This window comes from Lampris incognitus, chromosome 5 (genome assembly GCF_029633865.1).
Source record: "Lampris incognitus isolate fLamInc1 chromosome 5, fLamInc1.hap2, whole genome shotgun sequence".
Taxonomy (NCBI): domain Eukaryota; kingdom Metazoa; phylum Chordata; class Actinopteri; order Lampriformes; family Lampridae; genus Lampris; species Lampris incognitus.
Window position 1 is genome coordinate 3,597,831 of NC_079215.1, and position 24,482 is coordinate 3,622,312.

General features: G+C 48.5%; 1 protein-coding gene across 1 annotated transcript in view; it reads right to left on the reverse strand.

The window, feature by feature from the left end:
• The window catches only part of mtmr7b (myotubularin related protein 7b), a 47,500-nt gene that overhangs the window by 11,436 nt on the left and 11,582 nt on the right, over positions 1–24,482 (reverse strand). The window contains exons 3-11 of the mRNA XM_056279664.1: positions 23,953–24,115; positions 21,363–21,520; positions 19,709–19,837; positions 11,156–11,290; positions 8,064–8,196; positions 7,491–7,600; positions 7,212–7,337; positions 6,459–6,508; positions 4,336–4,536 (exon numbers count right to left, since the gene is read on the reverse strand). Of these exons, the coding sequence (XP_056135639.1) occupies positions 4,336–4,536; positions 6,459–6,508; positions 7,212–7,337; positions 7,491–7,600; positions 8,064–8,196; positions 11,156–11,290; positions 19,709–19,837; positions 21,363–21,520; positions 23,953–24,115 (1,205 nt within the window). The remainder of the gene's footprint in view (positions 1–4,335; positions 4,537–6,458; positions 6,509–7,211; positions 7,338–7,490; positions 7,601–8,063; positions 8,197–11,155; positions 11,291–19,708; positions 19,838–21,362; positions 21,521–23,952; positions 24,116–24,482) is intronic.

Sequence of the window (24,482 nt, forward strand, 5' to 3'; positions counted from 1 at the left end):
GAGCTGTGGTTGTTGCTAAGAACAGTGGTCATTGCTAGGAGCTATGGTCGTTGCTAAGAGCTGTGGTCGTTGCTAAGAGCTGTGGTCGTTGCTAAGAGCTGTGGTCGTTGCTAAGAGCAGTGGTCGTTGCTAAGAACAGTGGTCGTTGCTAGGAGCAGTGGTCGTTGCTAGGAGCAGTGGTCGTTGCTAGGAGCAGTGGTCGTTGCTAGGAGCAGTGGTCGTTGCTAAGAGCTGTGGTTGTTGCTAAGAGCAGTGGTCATTGCTAGGAGCAGTGGTCGTTGCTAAGAGCTGTGGTCGTTGCTAGGAGCAGTGGTCGTTGCTAAGAGCTGTGGTCGTTACCCCACGTTCCCTCGGGGGTGAATAAAGTTGGACTGATTGACGTGTTTTTCTTTGAATATATTGTTTATGTAGCTTATTCTCATGAATATGGATGCATTTCGTATTAGAACTACACAGGAAGTACGTCTACGTTCTACGTTGCACAGGGACACATTTAGTTGTTGCAGTTTCCTGCAAGAGGAAACGTGAAGCGAGAGATGTTTTTCTACTCCGCTTCAGAGTTTGAGTTTGAAAGTGATATTTAAACATCGCCCGTTTGCAGATTTTATGTTTGTTCATTCGGTCGTGTGCAGCCAGCGAGGTGTGTTCATTTCCCTGTGTTGTGTTTCGTAGCTCATATTTATAGTCAGGTTTCTACAGCCATGACGACCAGAGTCCAGGGAGATGGAGACAACGTGTTTTAGAGGTGATACAACACTGACAGAAGTGCCTTTGAGACACAGAATCAAATTACTTCTGCAGTGTTACAGACTGACAAGAAGCAAGTTACACAAACTTCTTCACAAACGTGACGTGAGACTGGTTGTCTATCTCTGTAGTGTCTCTGTAGTGTCTATAGTATCTCTGTAGTGTCTCTGTAGTATCTCTGTAGTGTCTCTGTAGTATCTCTGTAGTGTGACTGTAGTATCTCTGTCTGTCTCTGTAGTGTCTCTGTAGTATCTCTGTAGTGTCTCTGTAGTGTCTGTCTGTCTCTTTAGTGTCTCTGTAGTGTCTCTGTAGTGTCTTTCTGTCTCTGTAGCGTCTCTGTAGTATCTCTGTCTGTCTCTAGTGTCTCTGTAGTGTCTCTGTAGTGTCTGTCTATCTCTGCAGTGTCTCTAGTATCTCTGTAGTGTCTGTGTAGTATCTCTGTAGTGTCTTTCTGTCTCTAGTGTCTCTGTAGTATCTCTGTAGTGTCTGCAGTATCTCTGTAGCATCTCTGTAGTATCTCTGCAGTGTCACTGTAGTATCTCTGCCTGTCTCTGTAGTATCTCTGTCTGTCTCTGTAGTGTCTTTGTAGTGTCTCTGTAGTGTCAATGTAGTATCTTTGTAGTGTCTCTGTAGTGTCTCTGTAGTGTGACTGTAGTATCTCTGTCTGTCTCTGTAGTGTCTCTGTAGTGTCTGTCTGTCTCTTTAGTGTCTCTGTAGTGTCTCTCTGTCTCTGTAATGTCTCTGTAGTATCTCTGTCTGTCTCTAGTGTCTCTGTAGTGTCTCTGTAGTGTCTGTCTATCTCTGCAGTGTCTCTAGTATCTCTGTAGTGTCTGTGTAGTATCTCTGTAGTGTCAGTCTGTCTCTGTAGTATCTCTGCAGTATCTCTGTAGTATCTCTGTAGTGTCCCTGTAGTATCTCTGTCTGTCTCTGTAGTGTCTCTGTAGTGTCTGTCTATCTCTTTAGTGTCTCTAGTATCTCTGTAGTGTCTCTGTAGTATCTCTGTAGTATCTCTGTAGTGTCTCTGTAGTATCTCTGTGGTATCTCTGTAGTGTCTATCTCTGTAGTATCTGTAGTGTCTCTGTAGTGTCTCTGTAGTATCTCTGTCTGTCTCTGTAGTGTCTGTCTATCTCTGTAGTTTCTCTAGTATCTCTGTAGTATCTCTGTAGTGTCTGCAGTATCTCTGTAGTGTCTCTGTAGTGTCAATGTAGTGTCTGTCTTTCTCTGTAGTATCTTTGTAGTGTCTCTATAGTGTCTGTCTGTCTCTGTAGTGTGTCTGTAGTATCTCTGTCTGTCTCTGTAGTGTCTCTGTAGTATCTTTGTAGTGTCTCTGTAGCGTCTCTGTAGTATCTCTGTAGTATCTCTGTAGTGTCTGCAGTATCTCTGTAGTGTCTCTGTAGTGTCAATGTAGTGTCTGTCTGTCTCTGTAGTATCTCTGTAGTGTCTCTATAGTGTCTGTCTGTCTCTGTAGTGTGTCTGTAGTATCTCTGTCTGTCTCTGTAGTGTCTCTGTAGTATCTCTGTAGTGTGTCTGTAGTATCTCTGTCTGTCTCTCTAGTGTCTCTGTAGTATCTCTGTAGTGTCTCTGTAGTATCTCTGTCTGTCTCTGTAGTGTCTCTGTAGTGTCTGTCTATCTCTGTAGTGTCTCTAGTATCTCTGTAGTGTCTCTGTAGTGTCTGTCTGTCTCTGTAGTATCTCTGTAGTGTCTCTAGTATCTCTGTAGTGTCTCTGTAGTATCTCTGTCTGTCTCTGTAGTGTCTGTCTGTCTCTGTAGTGTCTCTGTAGTGTCTCTGTAGTATCTCTGTCTGTCTCTGTAGTGTCTGTCTGTCTCTGTAGTGTCTCTGTAGTGTCTCTGTAGTATCTCTGTCTGTCTCTGTAGTGTCTGTCTGTCTCTGTAGTATCTCTGTAGTGTCTCTAGTATCTCTGTAGTGTCTCTGTAGTATCTCTGTCTGTCTCTGTAGTGTCTGTCTGTCTCTGTAGTGTCTCTGTAGTGTCTCTGTAGTATCTCTGTCTGTCTCTGTAGTGTCTGTCTGTCTCTGTAGTGTCTCTGTAGTGTCTCTGTAGTATCTCTGTCTGTCTCTGTAGTGTCTGTCTGTCTCTGTAGTATCTCTGTAGTGTCTCTAGTATCTCTGTAGTGTCTCTGTCTGTCTCTGTAGTATCTCTGTAGCGTCTCTGTAGTCTTTGTAGTGTCTGTCTGCCTCTGTAGTGTCTCTGTAGTGTCTCTAGATGCTCCCCATTCATTTACATTAGGGTGGGCGTAGACATTTTGCAGAGAATTGTGGGAAAGTGAGCATCAAAACATTGCATGTGTAGCATCAAGAGGAGTTATCGAAAGTGGAGGAGACGCAAACTTCAGGTTACTGTCAGCCGTCAAAAAGCAACTGAGGAAAAACGGATTATTGTGCGTTTCAAGTTGCCCGATCCTACATGATGCGTCTCCTTAGTCTCATCACTGATGTCCTTCCTCTAACACACACACACACACACACACACACACACACACACACACACACACACACACACACACACAGACGAGCAAACCATTCCCTTGTGAGGCTATCTCATGGTAACACAGACGTTGGGTCATTTATTCGGTACGGGTGACACCACCGCAAAATCTCTAATGGCCAATTATAGGCCACATCGCCCACATCATTTAAGTGTAATTAAACCCCAAATCACATTTTTTCAGCTGCACACATGTCTGACTAATTCAAATTTGGCAAAGAAAACTTCACCAAACCACTTTCATTGAAATAAAACAGCTGTGTTCGGTTAAAAATGTTGCATCCGCTGCAGTGACCGCCCCGATCTATTTGCGATGTCATAACAGATTTTGAGATTTTGGGGAAAATGGGGGGTGGCACGGTGGCGCAGTGGTTAGCGCAGTCGCCTCACAGCAAGAAGGTCCTGGGTTCGAGCCCCGGGGTAGTCCAACCTTGGGGGTTGTCCCGGGTCGTACTCTGTGTGGAGTTTGCATGTTTTCCCCGTGTCTGCGTAGGTTTCCTCCGGGGGCTCTGGTTTCCTCCCACAGTCCAAAGACATGTAGATCAGGTGACTCGGTTGTACTAAATTGTCCCTAGGTGTGAATGTGTGGGCCGTGTGATGGTCTGGCGGCCTGTCCAGGGTGTCTCCCCACCTGCCACCCAATGACTGCTGGGATAGGATCCAGCATCTCCGCGACCCTGATTGGGATAAGCGGCTTGGATAATGGATGGATGGATGGATGGATGGATAAAATAAGACAAACAAATGCATGGAGCTCAGTTGCTGAATTTGTAGGAGTGGATAGAAGGTGCACACACACACACACACACACACATTTTCTCGGCAATTATATGCTAAGTGGTGTTAAATCAAAATGTTCTTTTGGAACAGCCCCCAGTGAATTTGCCCATGACCATTTCCAAACCCACAAAGCATCCACATTTTTCAGACATTCACCCCAAGAACCTGGAACCAAATGGATAGTTGTGATCCGTTATTTTGGTTTTCATACTGTGCATTTTGCATGAATGCCTCCTTCTGTGTGTGTGTGTGTGTGTGTGTGTGTGTGTGTGTGTGTGTGTGTGTGTGTGTGTATCCATGCTACCTCATATCCCTGCGCTCCTTCTGGCAGTTGCCCAGGAAGGTCCCATACTGGCAGGAGTAGACATGTGTATGAATGGCGATGAGGAAGCGCTCATTGAACTCAAAGGCACAAGGGAACTGCTCAGAAAGCTGCCAAACACACTCCAGGAACTGGTCGATGACCGGTGACACCTCTTTGGGGTCGCCATCCAGGTGGGCGTACCTGCGGAAGAATTCAACGGAAATCGGTGGTGAAACTGAATCTCTCTCATGCTTTTCCATTTTAAACATGCGCACAGCCTTGAAGAGAACCGGTGCTGATGACCCGGGAGTCAGACACATGTTTCCCCAGCTTCACGTGCTGCTTCCTGTCTGATATGAAGTTGGTGATCCACCTGCAGGTGGAGTCAGGGACGTGCAGCTGGGAGAGCTTGTCCTGCAGCAGATCCAGGATGATGGTGTTGAAAGAGGAGCAGAAATCCACAAACAGGATCCTGGCATAGGTTCCTGCAGAGTCCAGGTGCTGGAGGATGAAATGGAGCGCCAAGTTAACTGCATCATCCATAGACCTGCTGGCTCTGTAGGCGAACTGCAGGGGGTCCAGGAGTGGGTTGGTGATGGTTTTAAGGTGGGACAGTACAAGGGGCTCAAAAGACCTCATTATCACAGAGGTCAGGGCGATGGGTCTGTAGTCATGTAGTCCTGTGGGCCTTGGTTTTTTGGGGGATGGGGATGATGGTGGAGGTCAAGAAGCAGGCTAGTATGTGGCATGACTCCAGGGAGGTGTTACAATGTCTGTGAACACTGGAGACAGTTGATCGGCACAGTGCTTCCAGAAAGAGGGAGAGACAGAGTCTGGTCCAGCTGCTTTGCGGGGGTTCTGTCTCTTGAACAGCCTGTTAACGTCCCTTTCCAGGATGGATAGAGTTGTCATTGGGAAAGGGGAGGAGGGGTTCTCCAAGGTGGGCAGTTTTGTGAGCAAGCCCGGGCCCCTGCTGAGGTGGGGGAGGAGGAGCTGGTGGATGGAGTCACAAGGGGGATGGTTTCAGCACTGACCCATTATCTTTCAAATCGATAATAGTACTCATTCAGATCATTGGCCAGGCGCGGGTCATTAGTGGAGTGTGGGGCTTTCGGTTTGTAGATGGTGATCTGTCTGAGGCCCTTCCAGACAGAGGCCGAGTTGTTTACTGAGAACTGTTGTTGACGTTTCTCAGAGTGGTTAAGCATCTCACCGCCTCACTAAACCTGTATTTAGACTCTTTAAACCAGACCTTGTCCCAACTCCTCAAGGCTTCCTCCTTTTCGAACCTTAGCTTTCTGAGTTTAGCTGTAAACCAGGGCTTTTCGTTGTTGTAACCAACCCTGGTGTGGGCATCTAGGTAGCGTAGCAGTCTATTCTGTTGCCTACCAACATGGGGATCGCTGGTTCGAATCCCTGTGTTACCTCTGGCTTGGTCGGGTGTCCCTACAGACACAATTGGCTGAATCTGCAGGTGGGAAGCCGGATGTGGGTACGTGTCCTGGTTGCTGCACTAGTGCCTCCTCTGGTTGGTCAGGGCACCTGTTGGGGGGGAGGGGGAACTGGGGGGAATAGCGTGATCCTCCCACGTGCTACACCCCCCCCGGTGAAACTCCTCACTGTCAGGTGAAAAGAAGCGGCTGGTGACTCCACATGTATGGGAGGAGGCATGTGGTAGTCTGCAGCCCTCCCCGGATCAACAGAGGGGGTGGAGCAGAGACCGGGACGGCTCGGAAGGGTGGGATGATTGGCCAGGTACAATTGGGGAGAAAAGGGGGGGGGGCGAACCCTGGTGCATCATGGTACCAGGGTTAGTTTGTGATTTGTGATTTTGTGTGTGTGTGTGTGTGTGTGTGTGTGTGTGCGTGCGCTTGTCTTTACTTTTTTGAATAGTGAGGCCCTATGGGTGGGGTACATGGCGGGAGCACGCCACCACATCCTGAATGCTCCCTCTTCATGACCAGTAGTTAGCACGTGGAACACTTTACGGAGGCTACATCTGAAGATGCCCTGACGGAGCCAGCGGATGAGGTATAATTACACTGTGACATATCAGAAACACGGCTACATGTTGCTTTCACAGTGTCTGTGTGACCACAAGGCTGGCTGCTGTAATCACCGACCTGTGGGAGAACTTGTGCCCGAAGGAGACCCAGTCCCTCTCGATCAGCACCTGGACGATTACAGAACAGAGTTGGAAGAAAAGGCGGAGCAGGAAAGACGTAGGACAACAGGAAGGGAAGGAGAAGCTCATTAAACGGACATGTTTTTTTTTCTTTGTATTAGAATGACAGCCCTCTAAAGTGAATCGAGCCTATCTTATGTTTTATATTCTTGTCTGGGTTCAACGGTGTCACCAGCCCAGCTAGCAAAACTGCTGTGGCCCGGACCCGTCCCACACCCGACACCATCATCCGGCTCACATACCACATGGAATGATGGCACTTGGGCGGTCCGCTCCTGTTTGCCAGATCTGGGCCAGAACCAAGCCATGGCAATGCTGCATGAGCCACATATTTGCCAAAGGTGGCCCATATTTGTTTTGTGATATTTGGGCCATATTCACCATTTACCACACGGGGCGCTGCAGGGTCACATCCAGATTACATGTTGCCCAGAGCACCGCGTCTTTGCCAGAAAAGGCCCACATTTGATTTGGCATATTTGGGCCATATTTGCTATTATAAACGTGGGCCACTTCAGGCTCACATCCATTTAGTCAGGGCCAGAAGAAGACCAGCAGTGCCGCATCGCTGCCTGAAGTGGCCCACATCCGGATGCTGTCTGGGTGAGGCCTTCACAAGTATGGTAAAAGCGTATATGTGTGCGCTCACATGTGTGCATGAGGGTGTAGGTGTGCGTGTGTGCCCTCATACCATGAGTCCTTTGATTGTTCTGTAGTATGGGTCCAGCAGGACACTGGCCACAGAGCAGGCCTGGGCTGTCCTGTCCCAGCCGTCTGAACAATGGACCAAAACACTGACACCCTCGTCAGCCACCGCCTGGACAGACAAACAAACACAGCTGCGTTGTCTTTGTGGTTCTGTTGGAAGGCGACAATAAAAAAAACAAGCAAGTGTGGCGGTAGTATGGGTGTCTATGCGTGTTGGTTTCTCTATCTACATGTGTGTGCGTGTGTGTGTGCGTGCACACACCCTGGCTATGAAGACACCAGCGTCCAGCACGGCCTTGATGTGTTTGAGCCAGCCGGAGTTCTCCAGACCCCACAGGAAGTCTGTCATGGAGGGAGAACGCATCTCGCCCACTGGAGGAGAGATGTGACAGATGAGACAGGTGTCATGAAAACGTCTGGGTGCGTCTTCCTACTCACAATGTGTGTGTGTCTTACTCACAGACACACACACAACTCACCCCAGTACATCAACAGTCTGCACGAGTCTCTAAAGCCGTGACACCCCAGGTCGAGCGTCTGTGGCCCTATTTTTTGCGGCGTGTCCCGCACCGTTGGCACTAGTCGGACCCCTGTCGGCAGCTTTTCAGCCGACCAGAGGAGGCGCTAATGCAGCGACCAGGACACATACCCACATCCGGCTTCCCACCTGCAGACACGGCCAAATGTGTCTGTAGGGATGCCCGACCAAGCCGGAGGTAACACGGGGATTCGAACCAGCCATCCCCGTGTTGGTAGTCAACAGAATAGACCGCCACGCCACCCGGGTGGCGCCTGAAGGACATGTACTGGACATGTGTAGGTCTTTTCCTCTTACTGTCTATGATCTTCTGCTGGCTGTTCCTCATGACATGGATGTTTTCTATGCCGATGAACTGCAGCTTGATGTTGGTGTAGTGGTCCTCACTCTCATAGCCTTTACCTGCTGCTCGGTTAGCCATCGCATTCAGCTTCGCACACACACACACACACACACACACACACACACACACACACACACACACACACACACACAGAGTTTTTTAATAAGTTTTAGCGAAGTGAGTTGGCCCTTCATCGTTTTTTTTTTTATAAATTTATTTCTGATTTTTCCCTTTTTTCTCCCAATTTAGTGGCCAATTGATCCCTATTTTAATTCAAACACCCACCCTCGTATTGCATGCATTCGCCAACTGCATCTCTCCGGCCGGCAGTCTCGAAGGAAAGCGCCTCCCCACTTTCGTGACAAGGCGAATCCAAGCCGAACCACTGTTTTTCCGACACACACAGAGACGCATTCACATGACGAACACAGGCCGACTCCGCCCCCCTCCCGAAGACAGCGTTGCCAATGATTGCTGCTTCACCGAGTCCGGCCATAGTCGGATCTGAGCCCTTCATCGTTTTTGTTCGGGTTTTTGGTTTTCTGTTTGTACTTCCTGCCCCGTGTGTAGCGATATTTGAGATGGCGTGAGATGGCACATGACAAGACATTTGACAGGCTGCCAGTCCATCACAGCAGCAGCATCACATGTCTGATGGAGTGATGACTGACTTGTAGTGACTCAACAACAGCAGCAGCATCACATGTCTGATGGAGTGATGACTGACTTGTAGTGACTCAACATTAGTGTTGAGTCACTACAAGTCAGTCGTCACTCCATCAGACATGTGATGCTGCTGCTTTAATAACATGAACCGAGTCCTCAGAAGACTTGTGGAGCAAGTCGTCCTCTGATAGCCGTGTTGTGTAATCAGCACTGCTTTCTGTGGCTGAACAACACAACATTTTGTTCTCGGTGAGAAGAATCCAAGACACATTTACAGCTTACATATACTACTATCTGGTAATGTACTGTGGCAGAGTGGGCTGTGGACGGACTGGGTCCACCCCAAACAATGGCACACCAGAGACGGGGGTGGGCTGGTGGGGGGTGGCTGAAGGCTGTGGGGGGCAGCCCTGCAGAATTCTCTCGCCAACAAAGAGACTTTTGATGCCAGTTTATTTTTAGATGGTTTTAATTCTGGTGTTTTCAGGTCTTGGTTTTAATAAATGGGCTTCTGTGCTCTCATCAACCCTCTGTGTGTGTCTGTGTGTGTGTCTGTGTGTGAGGCGCAGATTTGCCACACACGTATTACAGTCATTATTCATTCATTATTCAAACTGCTTATCCTTACTTGGGGTCACAGGGATGCTGGAGCCTGTCCCAGCAGTCATTGGGCGGCAGGCGGAGAGACACCCTGGACAGGCCGCCAGGCCATCACAGGGCCCACACACACACATTCACACCTAGGGACAATTTATCCCAGATAGCAAAGAATCTTTGGCCCAAATATGGCCCACATCTGCAGTTATCTTACAGCCCACATTTGGCCTTGAATGATGGCGCTGACTCAGGGTGAGTGTGGCTGCCTCAACTCAGCCACATTTGGGCCACATCTGGCCCACATAGTATGTGCTGTAACCCAAGTCAAGCCTGGTTCATTACATTTGGGCCACGTCTGGCCCACACAACAGTTGCTGTAACCCAAGTTAGGCCCGGTTTATGACATTTGGGCCACATCTGGCCCACACAACATTTGCTGTAACCCAAGTCAGGCCCGGTTTATGACATTTGGGCCACATCTGGCCCACACAACACTTGCTGTAACCCAAGTCAGGCCCGGTTTATGACATTTGGGCCACGTCTGGCCCACACAACACTTGCTGTAACCCAAGTCAGGCCCGGTTTATGACATTTGGGCCACGTCTGGCCCACACAACACTTGCTGTAACCCAAGTCAGGCCCGGTTTATGACATTTGGGCCACGTCTGGCCCACACAACACTTGCTGTAACCCAAGTCAGGCCCGGTTTATGACATTTGGGCCACGTCTGGCCCACACAACAGTTGCCAGTACTGTAACTGAGCCATAAGTACCAAAAGTGCCCCAGATTAGGCCCAAATGTACACGAACCCGTACCTCCCGCACCGCGGGCGACATCGCTAACCGCTCGACTAAAGGCTCCGACCCGTTAGCCAAGCGGTACCGAGCCTATTCATCCGTGATCGTTACTCCCCCCCCTCCTTCGGGAAGTGCATCCGATGGAGGAGACCGCCACAGCCGGGGCGCGAACTCGTTTCTGACACCAACGTAGCGAATTCGGGGGGCAGCCCGGCCAGACCATCACAGCCGGGACGCGAACTCGGACTTTCCGCACCGCGGGCGACAACGTGGGGCCCCTATATTGCTGTCAGAAGTGGGATGCGCGCTTCCCGAAGGAGGGGGGTAGTGTAACGTACACGAAGAGGCAGAGTCCGACCCGTTAGCCCTTAGCTAACCGTTAGCCCTTAGCTAACGGGGGCTAACGGGTCGGAGCCTTTAGTCGACTGGTTACCGTTGTCGCCCGGGGTGCGGGAGCCCCAGGTTCGCGTCCCGGCTGTGACGATTCGCGGGAATCCCGAAGGAAGGGGGGCACGATCACGGATGAACAGGCTCGGTAGCCCTTGGCTAACCGTTAGCCCTTGGCTACCAGGCCGGACCCTTTAGTCGACTTGTTAACGTAGTCGCCCACCGTGCGGGAGATACGAGTTCGCTGCCCGGCTGTGACGGTCCGGCCGGGGCTTCGGTTCGGCCCCGGGGCCGGGGCCGAACCGAAGCCCCCGTAATCCGCTACAATGTAAAGTCGACGCGAATTCGCGTGTGTTCGCGCGAGTTGAAAATATCCAATTTGAGCGAGAAGTTCCCGTGACGCTGCGTCGCGAAAGCCTATCAGCGTTGAGCTTCTCCTGACGTCACTGGCGCCCCGTTAAGCCAGGAAATGGAGGACAAGCTGGTCGCGTACTCGATGCTGCGGCTGAACTCGCGCGAGCAACGCGAAAATTCGCTTGGCGTTTGGTGGTGTGTGTGTGTGTGTGTGTGTGTGTGTGTGTGTGTGTGTGTGTGTTACCTTGGGCCTGGTATCCACCACGTAGATGAAGTCGCTGCCCGGGTTGGCCCTCATGACGGCCTGCAGCATCAGCTCGTCCTCCTGACAGCGGCCGCTGAACCCGCACAGCGGCTGGCTGCACCGGCACACCGCCGCCTGCAGCACGCGGAGACACGCGGGGGGCTGAGTGATCTGGATTACACAGACCCGAGTCCCGACCTTCTCATAGACCTGCTCCGGACTCGGGTTTGTTTGCATTGTTGTTTGAAAACAACACAAAAGGAAGCTACTGATGACGAATGAGCAACACACCAGGATGATGAACAATCAGGTAGGTTAGAATGTACCTACGTGTGCCCCTGTGTGTGTGTGTGTGTGTGGGTGGGTGTGGGTGTGTGGGTGTGGGTGGGTGTGTAAGAGAGATTCTGACCATTTAACCTGACTAAACAGATGTCTATACCAGCACTGGCTGAACAATGATAACCATCCATCATCCTAACCGCTAATCCTGCTCTCAGGGTTGCGGGGATGCTGGAGCCTATCGCCAGGCCATCACACAGGGCACACACACACACACACACACACACACACACACACACACACACAGGGCACACACACACAGGGCACACACACACACACACCTAGGGACAATGTAGTACAGCCGATCCACCTGACCTACATGTCTTTGGACTGTGGGAGGAAACCAGACCCCTCTGAGGAAACCCACACAGACACGGGGAGAACATGCAAACTCCACACAGAGGACGACCCGGGATGACCCCAAAGGCTGGAACTACCCCGGGGCTCGAACCCAGGACCTTCTTGCTGTGAAGCAACCGCGCTAACCACTGCACCACCGTGCCGCCCATAGTCAAGTCAAGTCAAGTTTACTTGTACAGCCCAAAATTGCCAGGTAGTCCGGAAGGGCTTTACAATCAGTACAATATACAACAAGAAACGACATCCTCTGTGCTTGGACCCTGGACACCAATGAGGAAAAACTCCCTAAGATGGAGGACACAGATATAAATATATTACCAAACCGTCACCGGCCCTCCAGGGCACACAGGCTACTGATACAGGATTTACCATGCCGAAGGCCTGGCCACTTCTCCTGGCAGGTCCCTAGGTGTCCTTAGGTGTGAACGTGTGTGTGTGTGTGTGTGTGTGTGTGTGTGTGTGTGGGCCCTGTGATGTCCTGGCAGCCTGTCCAGGGTGTCTCCCCGCCTGCCACCCAGTGACTGCTGCTGAACATGATATCATGGTTAAAATTTGCATAATGAATGATCACGAGTTTTATCATAACGTATGCAAAATTATTATTTACCTAAAACTTCAAGGGCTAACTTTGCTCCGGTGGGAAAGATGAATATAAATCAGACAATAGTGCTGTTGTGGCAGTTATTTAAATGCCACTCTGACAATAAATGAGGTGCGAGATAAAGTCCCTTACATTATTGTCATGCCTGCAAGCACAGCTGACATGAAGTCAGCCTTCCAGTCCAGCACAGTCTCTCTTAAATGCCCCTTCTCCACTGCATGGTCCTGGCTCAACTCCACTCTACTGTATTCAACTCTACTCACTTTACTGTGTGGGATGTGGTTTTCCACTGCAGATAGTACCCCTCACGGTGAAGCCCTGCTGGTCATTTGTGGGTGCGGTGACTAGTTTTCCCTCCCTTAACTAGCAGCGCCCCACACCAGTGTTTTATTTTCAACAAAACCAGCAAGACCAACTGTAAATGTGTGCTTCACATGAACAACATTAGTGTAACTAAGAGACTCACTGACAACACATCATGTTTTACATGGACAGATTATCAACTATCATACAAGTTTCATAAGACTCACTTTGGCATTTCCTGTTATAAACACAGCTGTTCAATTTCTCTCTGACCAACCAGTGGTCAGAGTTTATTTGTATTTAAATAGATATAAATAATTTTATTTATAGTTTATTTATTTAAATTTAAATACTTTTTATTTATTTTATAAGATGAGTTTATCTCAGGCTAAGCATCCTTGTTCTCCCTCAACTTTCTTGCTCTAACTGAGACCTGGATCATGCCAGAAAACAGTACCACACCCGCAGCTCTGCCTGATGTGTACTCTTTTTCTCACACTCCCAGAGCTGGGAGGCGGGGTGGTGGTTGGTACTGGCCTGCTGATCTCCCCGAAATGGAAATACGCTCTTGTTTCCATTTCACAATTTTCTCCGCCCTCTTTTGAATTTCATGCTGTTACTGTCTCTTATCCAGTCAAACTCACCATCGTGGTTGTGTACCGCCCACCAGGCCCCCTTGGTGAGTTTCTGAAGGAGCTTGACACACTTGTCTCGCACTTCCTTGTTGATGACTCTGCACTTATCCTTCTCGGTGACTTCAACATCCACACTGACAAGCTAGATCCTCTTCTCTCTTTCCTCTCCTCCTTTGACCTTCACCTCTCACCCTCTCCTCCTACCCACAAGGCAGGCAACCAGCTGGACCTTACCTTTACTAGACACTGTCCTATTTCCAATCTCTCTGTTACTCCCCTCCAGCTCTCTGACCACTATTTCATGTCCAACTCTTTCTCCCTCTCTTCACCCCCCTCACCACCTCCCTCTACCCACATCGTTTCCACCCCTAGACACATCTGCTCTCTCTCCGCCACTGAACTTTATTCCTCTGTTACCTCTATCCTCCCTACACCGGAATCTTTCTCTGTCCTACCCCCTGACACAGCTACTGATCTTCTTCTCTCTACCTTCTCCTCTTCTCTGGACAATCTCTGTCCCCTCACCTCCAGGCCTGCCCGCCCAACTCCATCCGCCCCTTGGCCGTCCGACTCAGTACGTACTGACAGACGGAGCCTAAGAGTGGCAGAGTGCAAATGGAGAAAAGGCAAACTCCCAGAGGACCTTCTCAACTTCCAATCTCTTCTTTCCACTTTCACCTCCTCCCTTTCTGCTGCTAAAGCTGCCTTCTACTGCTCTAAAATCCTATCCTCTGCCTCTAACCCTAAGAAACTCTTTGAAACCTTCTCTACACTTCTTCAACCCCCACCTCCTCCTCATACTTCCTCCCTTCTCCCTGATGACTTTGCTACCTTCTTTGACAAGAAGGTAAACGACATCAGATCCTCCTTTTCTCACCACCCGGTTAGTGCTCCTTGCACTAGCCCACCCTCTGCACCCTCCCTCACCTCTCCACGTCCCACGCTGTCCCACCTCGCGCCCCTCTCCCCCGATGAGGTCCTCAACCCCATCACATCCAGTCGCCCCACCACATGCTCCCTTGACCCGGTCCCGTCCCCTCTTCTTCAGTCTATAGCACCTGAACTCCTTCCCTTTCCAACCCATCTCACCAACACCTCCCTCCAAGCAGGATGCTTTCCATCTGCCTTCAAGACTGCTAGAGTCACCCCCCTTCTCAAGAAACCATCACTTAACCCCCCTGATGTCAAAAACTACAGACTGGTTTCCCCTCTACCCTTTCTATCCAAAACTCGAATGTGCTGTCTTTAACCAACTTTCTTTGTACTGCAACCAGGACGACCTCCTGGACACCAACCAGTCTGGGTTCAAGGTGGGTCACTCGACAGAGACGGCCCTCCATGCAGGGACAGAATCCCTGCACGCTGTGAGAGCAAACGCTCTCTCCTCTGTCCTGATACTCCTGGACCTGTCAGCTGCGTTTGACACAGTGAACCACCAGATCCTCCTCTCTACCTTCGAGGGGCTGGGTGTCACAGGCTCTGCACTCTCAATGTTTCCATCCTACCTGACGGGTCACTCCTACCAGGTGACATGGAGGGGATCTGTGTCGGAGCCTCGCAGACTGACTATAGGTGTTCCACAAGGTTCGATTCTGGGTCCTCTCCTTTTATCCCTGTACACGACATCCTTGGGTTCTGTTATTCGCTCGCATGACTTCTCTTATCATTGTTATGCTGATGACACCCAGCTGATCTTGTCCTTTCCTCCCTCTGACACACAAGTAGACACATGCATTGCTGCGTGCTTGACTGACATCTCGGAGTCGATGGCTACACACCACCTGAAGCTCAATCTGGACAAGACAGAGCTGATGTTCCTCCCGTGGAAAGGTTGCCCGCACCGAGACCTGGCCATCACCATTGACAACACCGTGGTGATGCCAACTTGGACTGCGAGGAATCTGGGTGTGATCCTGGACAACCAACTGTCGTTTGCTGCAAATGTTGTATCGGTTGCTCGCTCCTGCAGATTTCTCCTCTATAATATCAGGAGGATTCGCCCATTCCTCACCGACGAGACAGCACAGGTGCTCATCCAGGCTCTGGTCATCTCCCGACTGGACTACGGCAACTCCCTCCTTGCTGGTGCCCCGGCGTCGGCCATCAGACCTCTGGAGCTTGTTCAGAAAGCTGCAGCTTGTCTGGTGTTCAACCGCCCTAAGTTCTCCCACACAACTCCTCTTCTCATGTCCCTACACTGGCTCCCAGTAGCTGCTCGCATCCAGTTTAAGACTCTGGTGCTAGCCTACAGGGAAGTGAAAGGAACAGCTCCTTCCTATCTCTAGGTCATGGTCAAGCCCTACACCCCCGCCCGACCACTTCGCTCTGCTGCCTCGGGACACCTGGTTGCCCAGTCGCTCAGAGGCCCTTGCTGCCGATCATCTCGGTCACAGCTCTTTTCTGTCCTGGCCCCACAGTGGTGGAATGAACTCCCCACTGATGTCAGGACAGCGGAGTCGCTGCCCATCTTTCGGCGCAGGTTGAAAACTCACCTCTTCAAGAACTACTACCCTGTTACTTGTTCTTAGCACTTATTGTATTCACTCATTAAAAAAAAAATCTCTTTCTTACGCTTTGACTTTAACACTGGTTTTGCTCTTAGATGCTTGTTTAGAGAGAAGATGTACTTAGGACCTCTGATGACTAGTAGTTCTCCTGATCTCCTACATTAAATGCACTTATTATAAGTCGCTTTGGATAAAAGCATCAGCTAAATGAATGTAATGTAATAACATTTAATTTATATTTAAATAAATATAAATAAATACACATATATTTATATTTTATTTATTTATTTATTTATAGTGGTATTTTCATGTCACCTTTTAGTATCGGCTCAGCTCACTTGGAACCTTGACAGAGGCGGTACCAAAAAAAAGTTCCTGGTACCAGGTACTATCCCTAACTTTTGCCCAAGGAAAACCAAAAAAAGCAAGTAGAGTAGAGTTGAGTCGAGCTGGTACCATGCAGTGAAAAGGGGCATTATAGGGCAGTCGTTTGTACCCCTCCTCCTCATATCATGTCTTCTAGCTCGTATCCCACCAAGGCCATTTCTCCCATTACTGTGTACCGACTTTGTTACTCCCGGTGAGTTTTGAATACCTTTGTGTGATATCAGCTAACGGTTAACAACAGGCCTTTATTTGTTCACAAGACGCTTTATAACATCCCCTTTGTTCTGGTACATGTGAACTTTAAACATCCATCCATCCATCCATCCACTATCTGAACCGCTTATCCTGCTCTGAGGGTCACGGGGATGCTGGAGCCTATCTCAGTGGTCATTGGGCGGTAGGTGGGGAGACACCCTGGACAGGCCGCCAGACCATCACACAGGGCCCACACACACACACACACACACACACACACACACACATTTTTTAGTGTTCACACAGGTATTTTGGGAGTTGTTCCTTATCCAGTGCGAGGGTCTAAGGACAGGATGTTGTGTTGCCGTAAAGCCCCTTGAGGCAAATGTGTCATTTGTGATACTGGGCTATACAAATAAAATGGACTTGACACATTCACACCTAGGGACAATTTAATACAGCCGATTCACTTGACCTACATGTCTTTGAGTCACCTGACCTACATGTCTTTGTCTGTGGGAGGAAACCGGAGCCCCGGAGGAAACCCACGCAGACACGGGGAGAACATGCAAACTCCACACAGAGGACAACCCGGGACCACCCCCAAGGTTGGACTACCCCAGGGCTTGAACCCAGGACCTTCTTGCTGTGAGACGGCCACGCTAACCACTGCGCCACTGTATCTAAGCAATATAGACTAAAAACATGGTCCAGGTCATACATGCTCAAAGATGAAAAGTAAGAAAACATCATGTATGATCATATGGCAGACACATGATCATCTGAGTACACAGGTCACATGATCCTTCATACAACTGCCATCCCCCCCCCCCCTTTTCTCCCCAATTGTATCCGGCCAATTACCCCACTCTTCCGAGCCGTCCTGGTCTCTGCTCCACCCCCTCTGTCGATCAGGGGAGGCCTGCAGACTACCACATGCCTCCTCCGATACATGTGGATTCACCAGCCGCTTCTGTTCACCTGACAGTGAGGAGTTTCACCAGGGGGACATAGCGCGTAGGAGGATCACGCTATTCCCCCAAGTCCCCCCCCCCCTTCAAACGACCAGAGGAGGCACTAGTGCAGCGACCAGGACACATACCCACATCCGGCTTCCCACCCTCACACACAGCCAGTTGTGTCTGTAGAGATGCCTGACCAAGCCGGAGGCAACACGGGGATTCGAACCAGCGATCCCCGTGTTGGTAGGCAACGGATAGACTGCCACGCCACAACTGCCATCTTGAAATAAGAATAATAAAAACAACAATGAATAACATTTTGATCAAAAGTTCAAGTTCAACTTTATTGTTTTGTGTACTGGAACACAGTGAAATTCTTGTGCTCTTGCTTTCTAATAAAGTGGAAATCAAATCTACGGGCCTGCTGCGCTGTCCGTCTTCTGCACGCCAGTCAACGTGAGAGGATTTCTGATTTCTTCTGTCACCAGTGTTAAAATAACTAGCGTATTTATTTCCAAACTGAGGAAAACACATTGGAGATATTTCTCTATGGTGGATCAAGGGTTGATTGTGTGTGTGTGTGTGTGTGTGTTTTGTGTAACAGTGAGAGAGACATGTATGTGTGTACTGCTTCCCAGTCAGTTTCGGGGGTTGTGGGTAGAAAATGCTATCTGAAGGGGACAAGAGAGACAGGCAGCAGGTGTGGTTCCACTTTTAATGACGTATGAGCTGCACTTGCAGGGGTTCGTGTGCACGTGTAGCTGTTTGTGTGTGTGTGTAACTGAATGTTTGTGTGTCTGTGTGAAGGTTACTATAAGTTTGTGCACATGTGTCTATGTGTTCAAGCATATTAAAGTCTACGTTTGTGTGTGTGTGTGTGTGTGTGTGTATGTGCACTGGCATGTTTACCTGTACGTTGTGTGTATGTTTGTGTGTGTCTGTACGTTTGTGCACGTGCATCCTTATGTTTATTTGTGTCTATCTGAACAGCTGTACAAGTGTATCTGCATGTTCGCGTTGTGTGTACCATAGGGGTGTTAGAAAACGTCGATACACTCGAGTATCGCAATATTATCTGTTGTGATACTGTATCAATTCTCAAAACCACTATATCCATTTTAATTGTTTACATGTAAAGGTTCGTGACAAATGTGTTGTGTTGTGTGTAACCCCACGACCCCTAGATAACAGGTTGTAATCTGTCTTCAGCCATGTGACTCTTCCACTCCAACCCAACAACGTAAACTGAGACAGGAAGTAGCATAAGCACAAAGAACACAGGCCTATGAAACCACAATATATCACCTTTCTTACAGTATCACAATATATCGCCTTTCTTACAGTACCACAATATATCACCTTTCTTACAGTATCACAATATATCGCCTTTCTTACAGTACCACAATATATCACCTTTCTTACAGTATCACAATATATCACCTTTCTTACAGTATCACAATATATCACCTTTCTTACAGTATCACAATATATCACCTTTCTTACAGTATCACAATATATCACCTTTCTTACAGTATCACAATATATCACCTTTCTAACAGTACCACAATATATCACCTTTCTAACAGTACCACAATATATCACCTTTCTAACAGTACCACAATATATCACCTTTCTTACAGTATCACAATATATCACCTTTCTTACAGTATCACAATATATCACCTTTCTAACAGTATCACAATATATCACCTTTCTTACAGTATCACAATATATCACCTTTCTAACAGTATCACAATATATCAGCTTTCTAACAGTATCACAATATATCACCTTTCTAACAGTACCACAATATATCACCTTTCTAACAGTATCACAATATATCAGCTTTCTAACAGTATCACAATATGTCACCTTTCTTACAGTACCACAATATATCACCTTTCTAACAGTACCACAATATATCACCTTTCTAACAGTATCACAATATATCAACAGTACCACAATATATCACCTTTCTAACAGTATCACAATATATCACCTTTCTAACAGTACCACAATATATCACCTTTCTAACAGTATCACAATATATCACCTTTCTAACAGTACCACAATATATCACCTTTCTAACAGTATCACAATATAGCACCTTTCTTACAGTATCACAATATCATGATATATTGAATCGTAACCCTGTATCCAGCCAGAGTCTGGCCAATACACAGCCCTAGTGTAGCAGTATACTTGTGCATGTGAATCTGTGCGTTTGTGTTTCTGCCCGTGCATGTGCGTGTGAATCAACTGACCAGTGTGTCCTGGTGGAAGTAGGTGAGGGCGGGGAAGCGTCCCCGACTCCTAAATTTGGAGCTCCCGACGATGACAGCCGGTGTGGCGGACTTTGGAACAAACAGCTCTGATGGATACGTTTCACAAACCTACCGGGGAGGAGAGACACAGTGTCAAAAACTCTGTTTCAGTCATACAGGAAGTACTACACAGGAAGTACTACACAGCTGAATAGTATCTTACATGTGTAATGACTGATGACCCTGCTGTGCTGTGTGGATACTAGAACGAGAAGCCATTCGAGCATCTCTTGAACAATCCAATAAACCTTTTAATTAAAACAATGCCTTTTGTGTGACCATCCTCAAAAGTTGGCAACATGCAACCCTACAAATATTTATTTTTTTTGTGGATTTCCCCCCCCTTTTCTCCCCAATTGTACCCGGCCAATTACCCCGCTCTTCCGAGCTGTCCCGGTCACTGCTCCACCCCCTCTGCTGATCCGGGGAGGGCTGCAGACTACCACATGCCTCCTCCCATACATGTGGAGTCGCCAGCCACTTCTTTTCACCTGACAGTGAGGAGTTTCACCAGGGGGACGTAGCACATGGGAGGATCATGCTATTCCCCCCAAGTCCCCCCCCCGAACAGGCACCCCGATTGATCAGAAGAGGCGCTAGTGCAGCAACCAGGACACATACCCACATCCGGCTTCCCACCCACAGACACAGCCAATTGTGGCTGTAGGGACGCCCGACCAAGCTGGAGGTAACACGGGGATTCGAACTGGTGATCCCCGTGTTGGCAGGCAATGAAATAGACCGCCACATCACCCGGACGCCCTCACTCGCATTTTGGATGAGGTGAAAAAAGGAGGTGGAGACAAAGAGGATAGTTAAAGAGCCAATCAAATTTGCACAGACAAGGATCCTGACTCGGTTTGACGCTGACATAAACAAGGATAGATGCATCATTCTATCCATCCATCCATCCATCCATCCATCCATCCATCCATCCATCCATCCATCCACCCATCCATCCATTTTCCAAACTGCTTATCCTGCTCAGGGTTGTGGGGATGCTGGAGCCTATCCCAGCAGTCATTGGGCGGCAGGCGGGGAGACACCCTGGACAGACCGCCAGTCCATCACAGGGTCCACACACACACACACCTTCACACCTAGGGACAATTTAGTATGGCCGATTCAGCTGACCTACATGTCTTTGGACTGTAGGAGGAAACCCACGCAGACATGGGGAGAACATGCAAACGCCACACAGAGGATGACCCGGGAAGACCCCCAAGGTTGGACTACCCCGGGGTTCGAACCCAGGACCTTCCTGCTGTGAGGCGACTGTGCTAACCACTGCGCCACTGTGCTGCCCAGCATCATTCTAATATTCAAAAAGCAAGATATGGAAACGCGTACTTGAGAAACCAAGGGTCTCTTCATGTCTAGGAATGTCAAGCAGGCGAGACAACAAAGAAAAGAAAATCATCCAGATAGAGCACAAAAATGAACAATTCCACGAACACCAACATCTGAAGGACAGCGGATCTCGATTGTGCAGGATCCAAACTTGTCATATTCACATGTTGCTGCAGGTGCTGTCAGATGCTCTGGCTACGAGTGGAGGTGAGAGGAGGAGGAAGATAACACGAGTCAGACGCACCCTGTATTCACTGTTGGCGGCAGTAGTAACCCAGAGATTATTAGGCACTCCCATCCTCCTGTAGTCGGCCGTGAGGTCTATGAAGTCCCACGACTCCTCTCGCTCCTCTTTGTTCACGTTGGGGTTGAAGGACAGGCAGTAGAGTTCTCCGTACTTCTCTGGGGAGGAGATAAAGGTGAGTGAGAGGAGGAGAGGAGGAGGAAAGGGAGACGGAAGGAGAGGAGAAGGTTTCATGTGGAGGGGATGGGACAGACGGCACAACACTTCTACCTCTCTCTGAAAATAATGACCACAGGTGTGTAGACTTGCTCGCCCTTGGTTAACGGGTCAGAGTCAGACCCTTCAGTTGACTGGTTAGCGCAGTCGCCCGTGGTGCGGGGAACCCAGAATTCTCGCTACATTGGTGGCAGTGGTGGGATTCGAACCCACGCCGTTGAAATGACCGCAACCTGTTAGCCAAGGGTTAGCGAATGTGCACATCTGTGGTCGTTACACTCTTACACTAATAATGATGACAATGATGACGATGAGGGCAAAACACAGTTCATGAAAGTGCATTTTGAGAAGAAGTCAGCCTCCTACCCAGCACCCTGACAGCAAGGACCCAGTCAGTCTTAGTCTTAAACCTGGTCTCCTTTCACTCACGAAAGGGGCTGCTGCACAGTGATCGTTATCGATCGGATATCGGGATTTCACTTTTCGACGATTAATAACCACGTAATCCGGCAAGAAACCTGTGATATGAATTACACCCCCCCCCTTTCCCCCAATTGTACCCGTCCAGTTACCCCACTCTTCTGAGCCGTCCCGGTCTCTGCTCCACCCCCTCTGCTGATCCGGGGAGGGCTGCAGACTACCAACAAGCCTCCTCCGATACATGGAAAGTCGCCAGCCGCTTCTTTTCACCGGACAGTGAGGAGTTTCACCAGGGGGACGTAGCGCGTGGGAGGATCACGATATTCTCCCCCCAACCAGAAGAGGCGCTAGTGCAGCGACCAGGACACATACCCACACCCAGCTTCCACCCACAGACACGGCCAATTGTGTCTGTAGGGATGCCCGACCAAGCTGGAGGTAACAAGGGGATTCGAACCGGCGATCCCCGTGTTGGTAGGCAACGGAACAGACCAGTACGCTACCCGGACGCCCTTTATTCTGAAATATTTTGAAGACGTTGCAATTATTTATAAAAGAAAAAATCTGGTTTGCTGCAACCTCCACAAAAAAGCTGAATAATAAAAACTAAGTTTTAAAGGTGCGATATTTAAATTGATCTACTTAAACAAATAATTCAATGAAAATAGCATATCCATGGAAATCATATAAATATGCCGATCATATTATCGTGGAAAAAAAAATAATATTACCGATTTATTTATATGTTCTAAAAACTGACAACCCAACAAAATCTGTTGTGTTGAGGTCTGATTTCAAACACAACTGAGGAGTCCCGCTGGGAAGGGACAACGTAGCAGCTAGAGAGGAGCACCGGCGAGGCTGGCGATACGGTACGTATCACGATACAGGGCTACCATTCAATACATCGCCACATATTGTGGTACTGTAAGAAAGGTGATATATTGTGGTACTGTAAGAAAGGCGATATATTGTGATACTGTTAGAAAGGTGATATATTGTGGTACTGTAAGAAAGGCGATATATTGTGATACTGTTAGAAAGGTGATATATTGTGGTACTGTTAGAAAGGTGATATATTGTGATACTGTTAGAAAGGTGATATATTGTGGTACTGTAAGAAAGGTGATATATTGTGATACTGTTAGAAAGGTGATATATTGTGGTACTGTAAGAAAGGTGATATATTGTGATACTGTAAGAAAGGTGATATATTGTGATACTGTAAGAAAGGTGATGTATTGTGATGCTGTAAGAAAGGTGATATATTGTGGTACTGTAAGAAAGGTGATATATTGTGGTACTGTGAGAAAGGTGATATATTGTGGTACTGTAAGAAAGGTGATATATTGTGATGCTGTAAGAAAGGTGATATATTGTGATACTGTAAGAAAGGTGATGTATTGTGATACTGTAAGAAAGGTGATATATTGTGATACTGTTAGAAAGGTGATATATTGTGGTACTGTAAGAAAGATGATATATTGTGATACTGTAAGAAAGGCGATATATTGTGATACTGTGAGAAAGGCGATATATTGTGGTTTCATAGGCCTGTGTTCTTTGTGCTGATGCTACTTCCTGTCTCAGTTTACGTTGTTGGGTTGGAGTGGAAGAGTCAGATTGCTGAAGACAGATTACAACACTGTTGTCTAGGGGTCGTGGGGTTACACACAACACAACATGTTTGTCACAAACCTTTACATGTAAACAATTAAAATGGATACAGTGGTTTTGAGAATCGATAAGGTATCACAACAGATAATAACGCGATACTCGAGTGTGTCGATAATTGCATGCTGAGGTGTACGTCTAGGACCTGGTAGGATCTGGATTTGAGATTTAGTGATGGAGAGAAGACACACACACACACACAACACACTCACATAATTATTTATGGTCGTGACAGTCTGACAATGAGGGAGGTCTCTCTCTCTCACACACACACACACACCTGGTCGTGACAGCCTGGCCAGGGAGGCGTGTACGTCCATACAGTCTTTCTCCTGTGGAATTAGCAGTTGGATGACACGGAAGTCCTTACAGCGCAGGATAAGTTGACTTCCTGTGGGGGTGGTGGGCGGCCTGTCCACACCGCTCACCATGCTGTGCAACACCTGACACACACACACACACACACACACACACACACACACACACAGAAATATTCAAACAAAGACACACCGACACTTCCATATCTTGTTCCTAGTAAGGGTTATATTTACCCCATCACCTTTTCACTTGGCGCCTTCTCCGCTACATGGTACCGGCTCCACTCGACTCCACTCCACTCGCCTCTGTGTCGTCGTTTTCCCTTGCCGTAACAGTATCCCCCCACCCCCACCCCACCCCACCCCCCGTGTAGCTGGCTTTCTGGCTCTACGTTTTTCTCTTTCACTTTCAAAACGAACTTTTAACATAACGCCGCTTCGACTGCTACGGTATTCAAAATGTCGGGCGATGTCACATGCGCGCATTGATGAC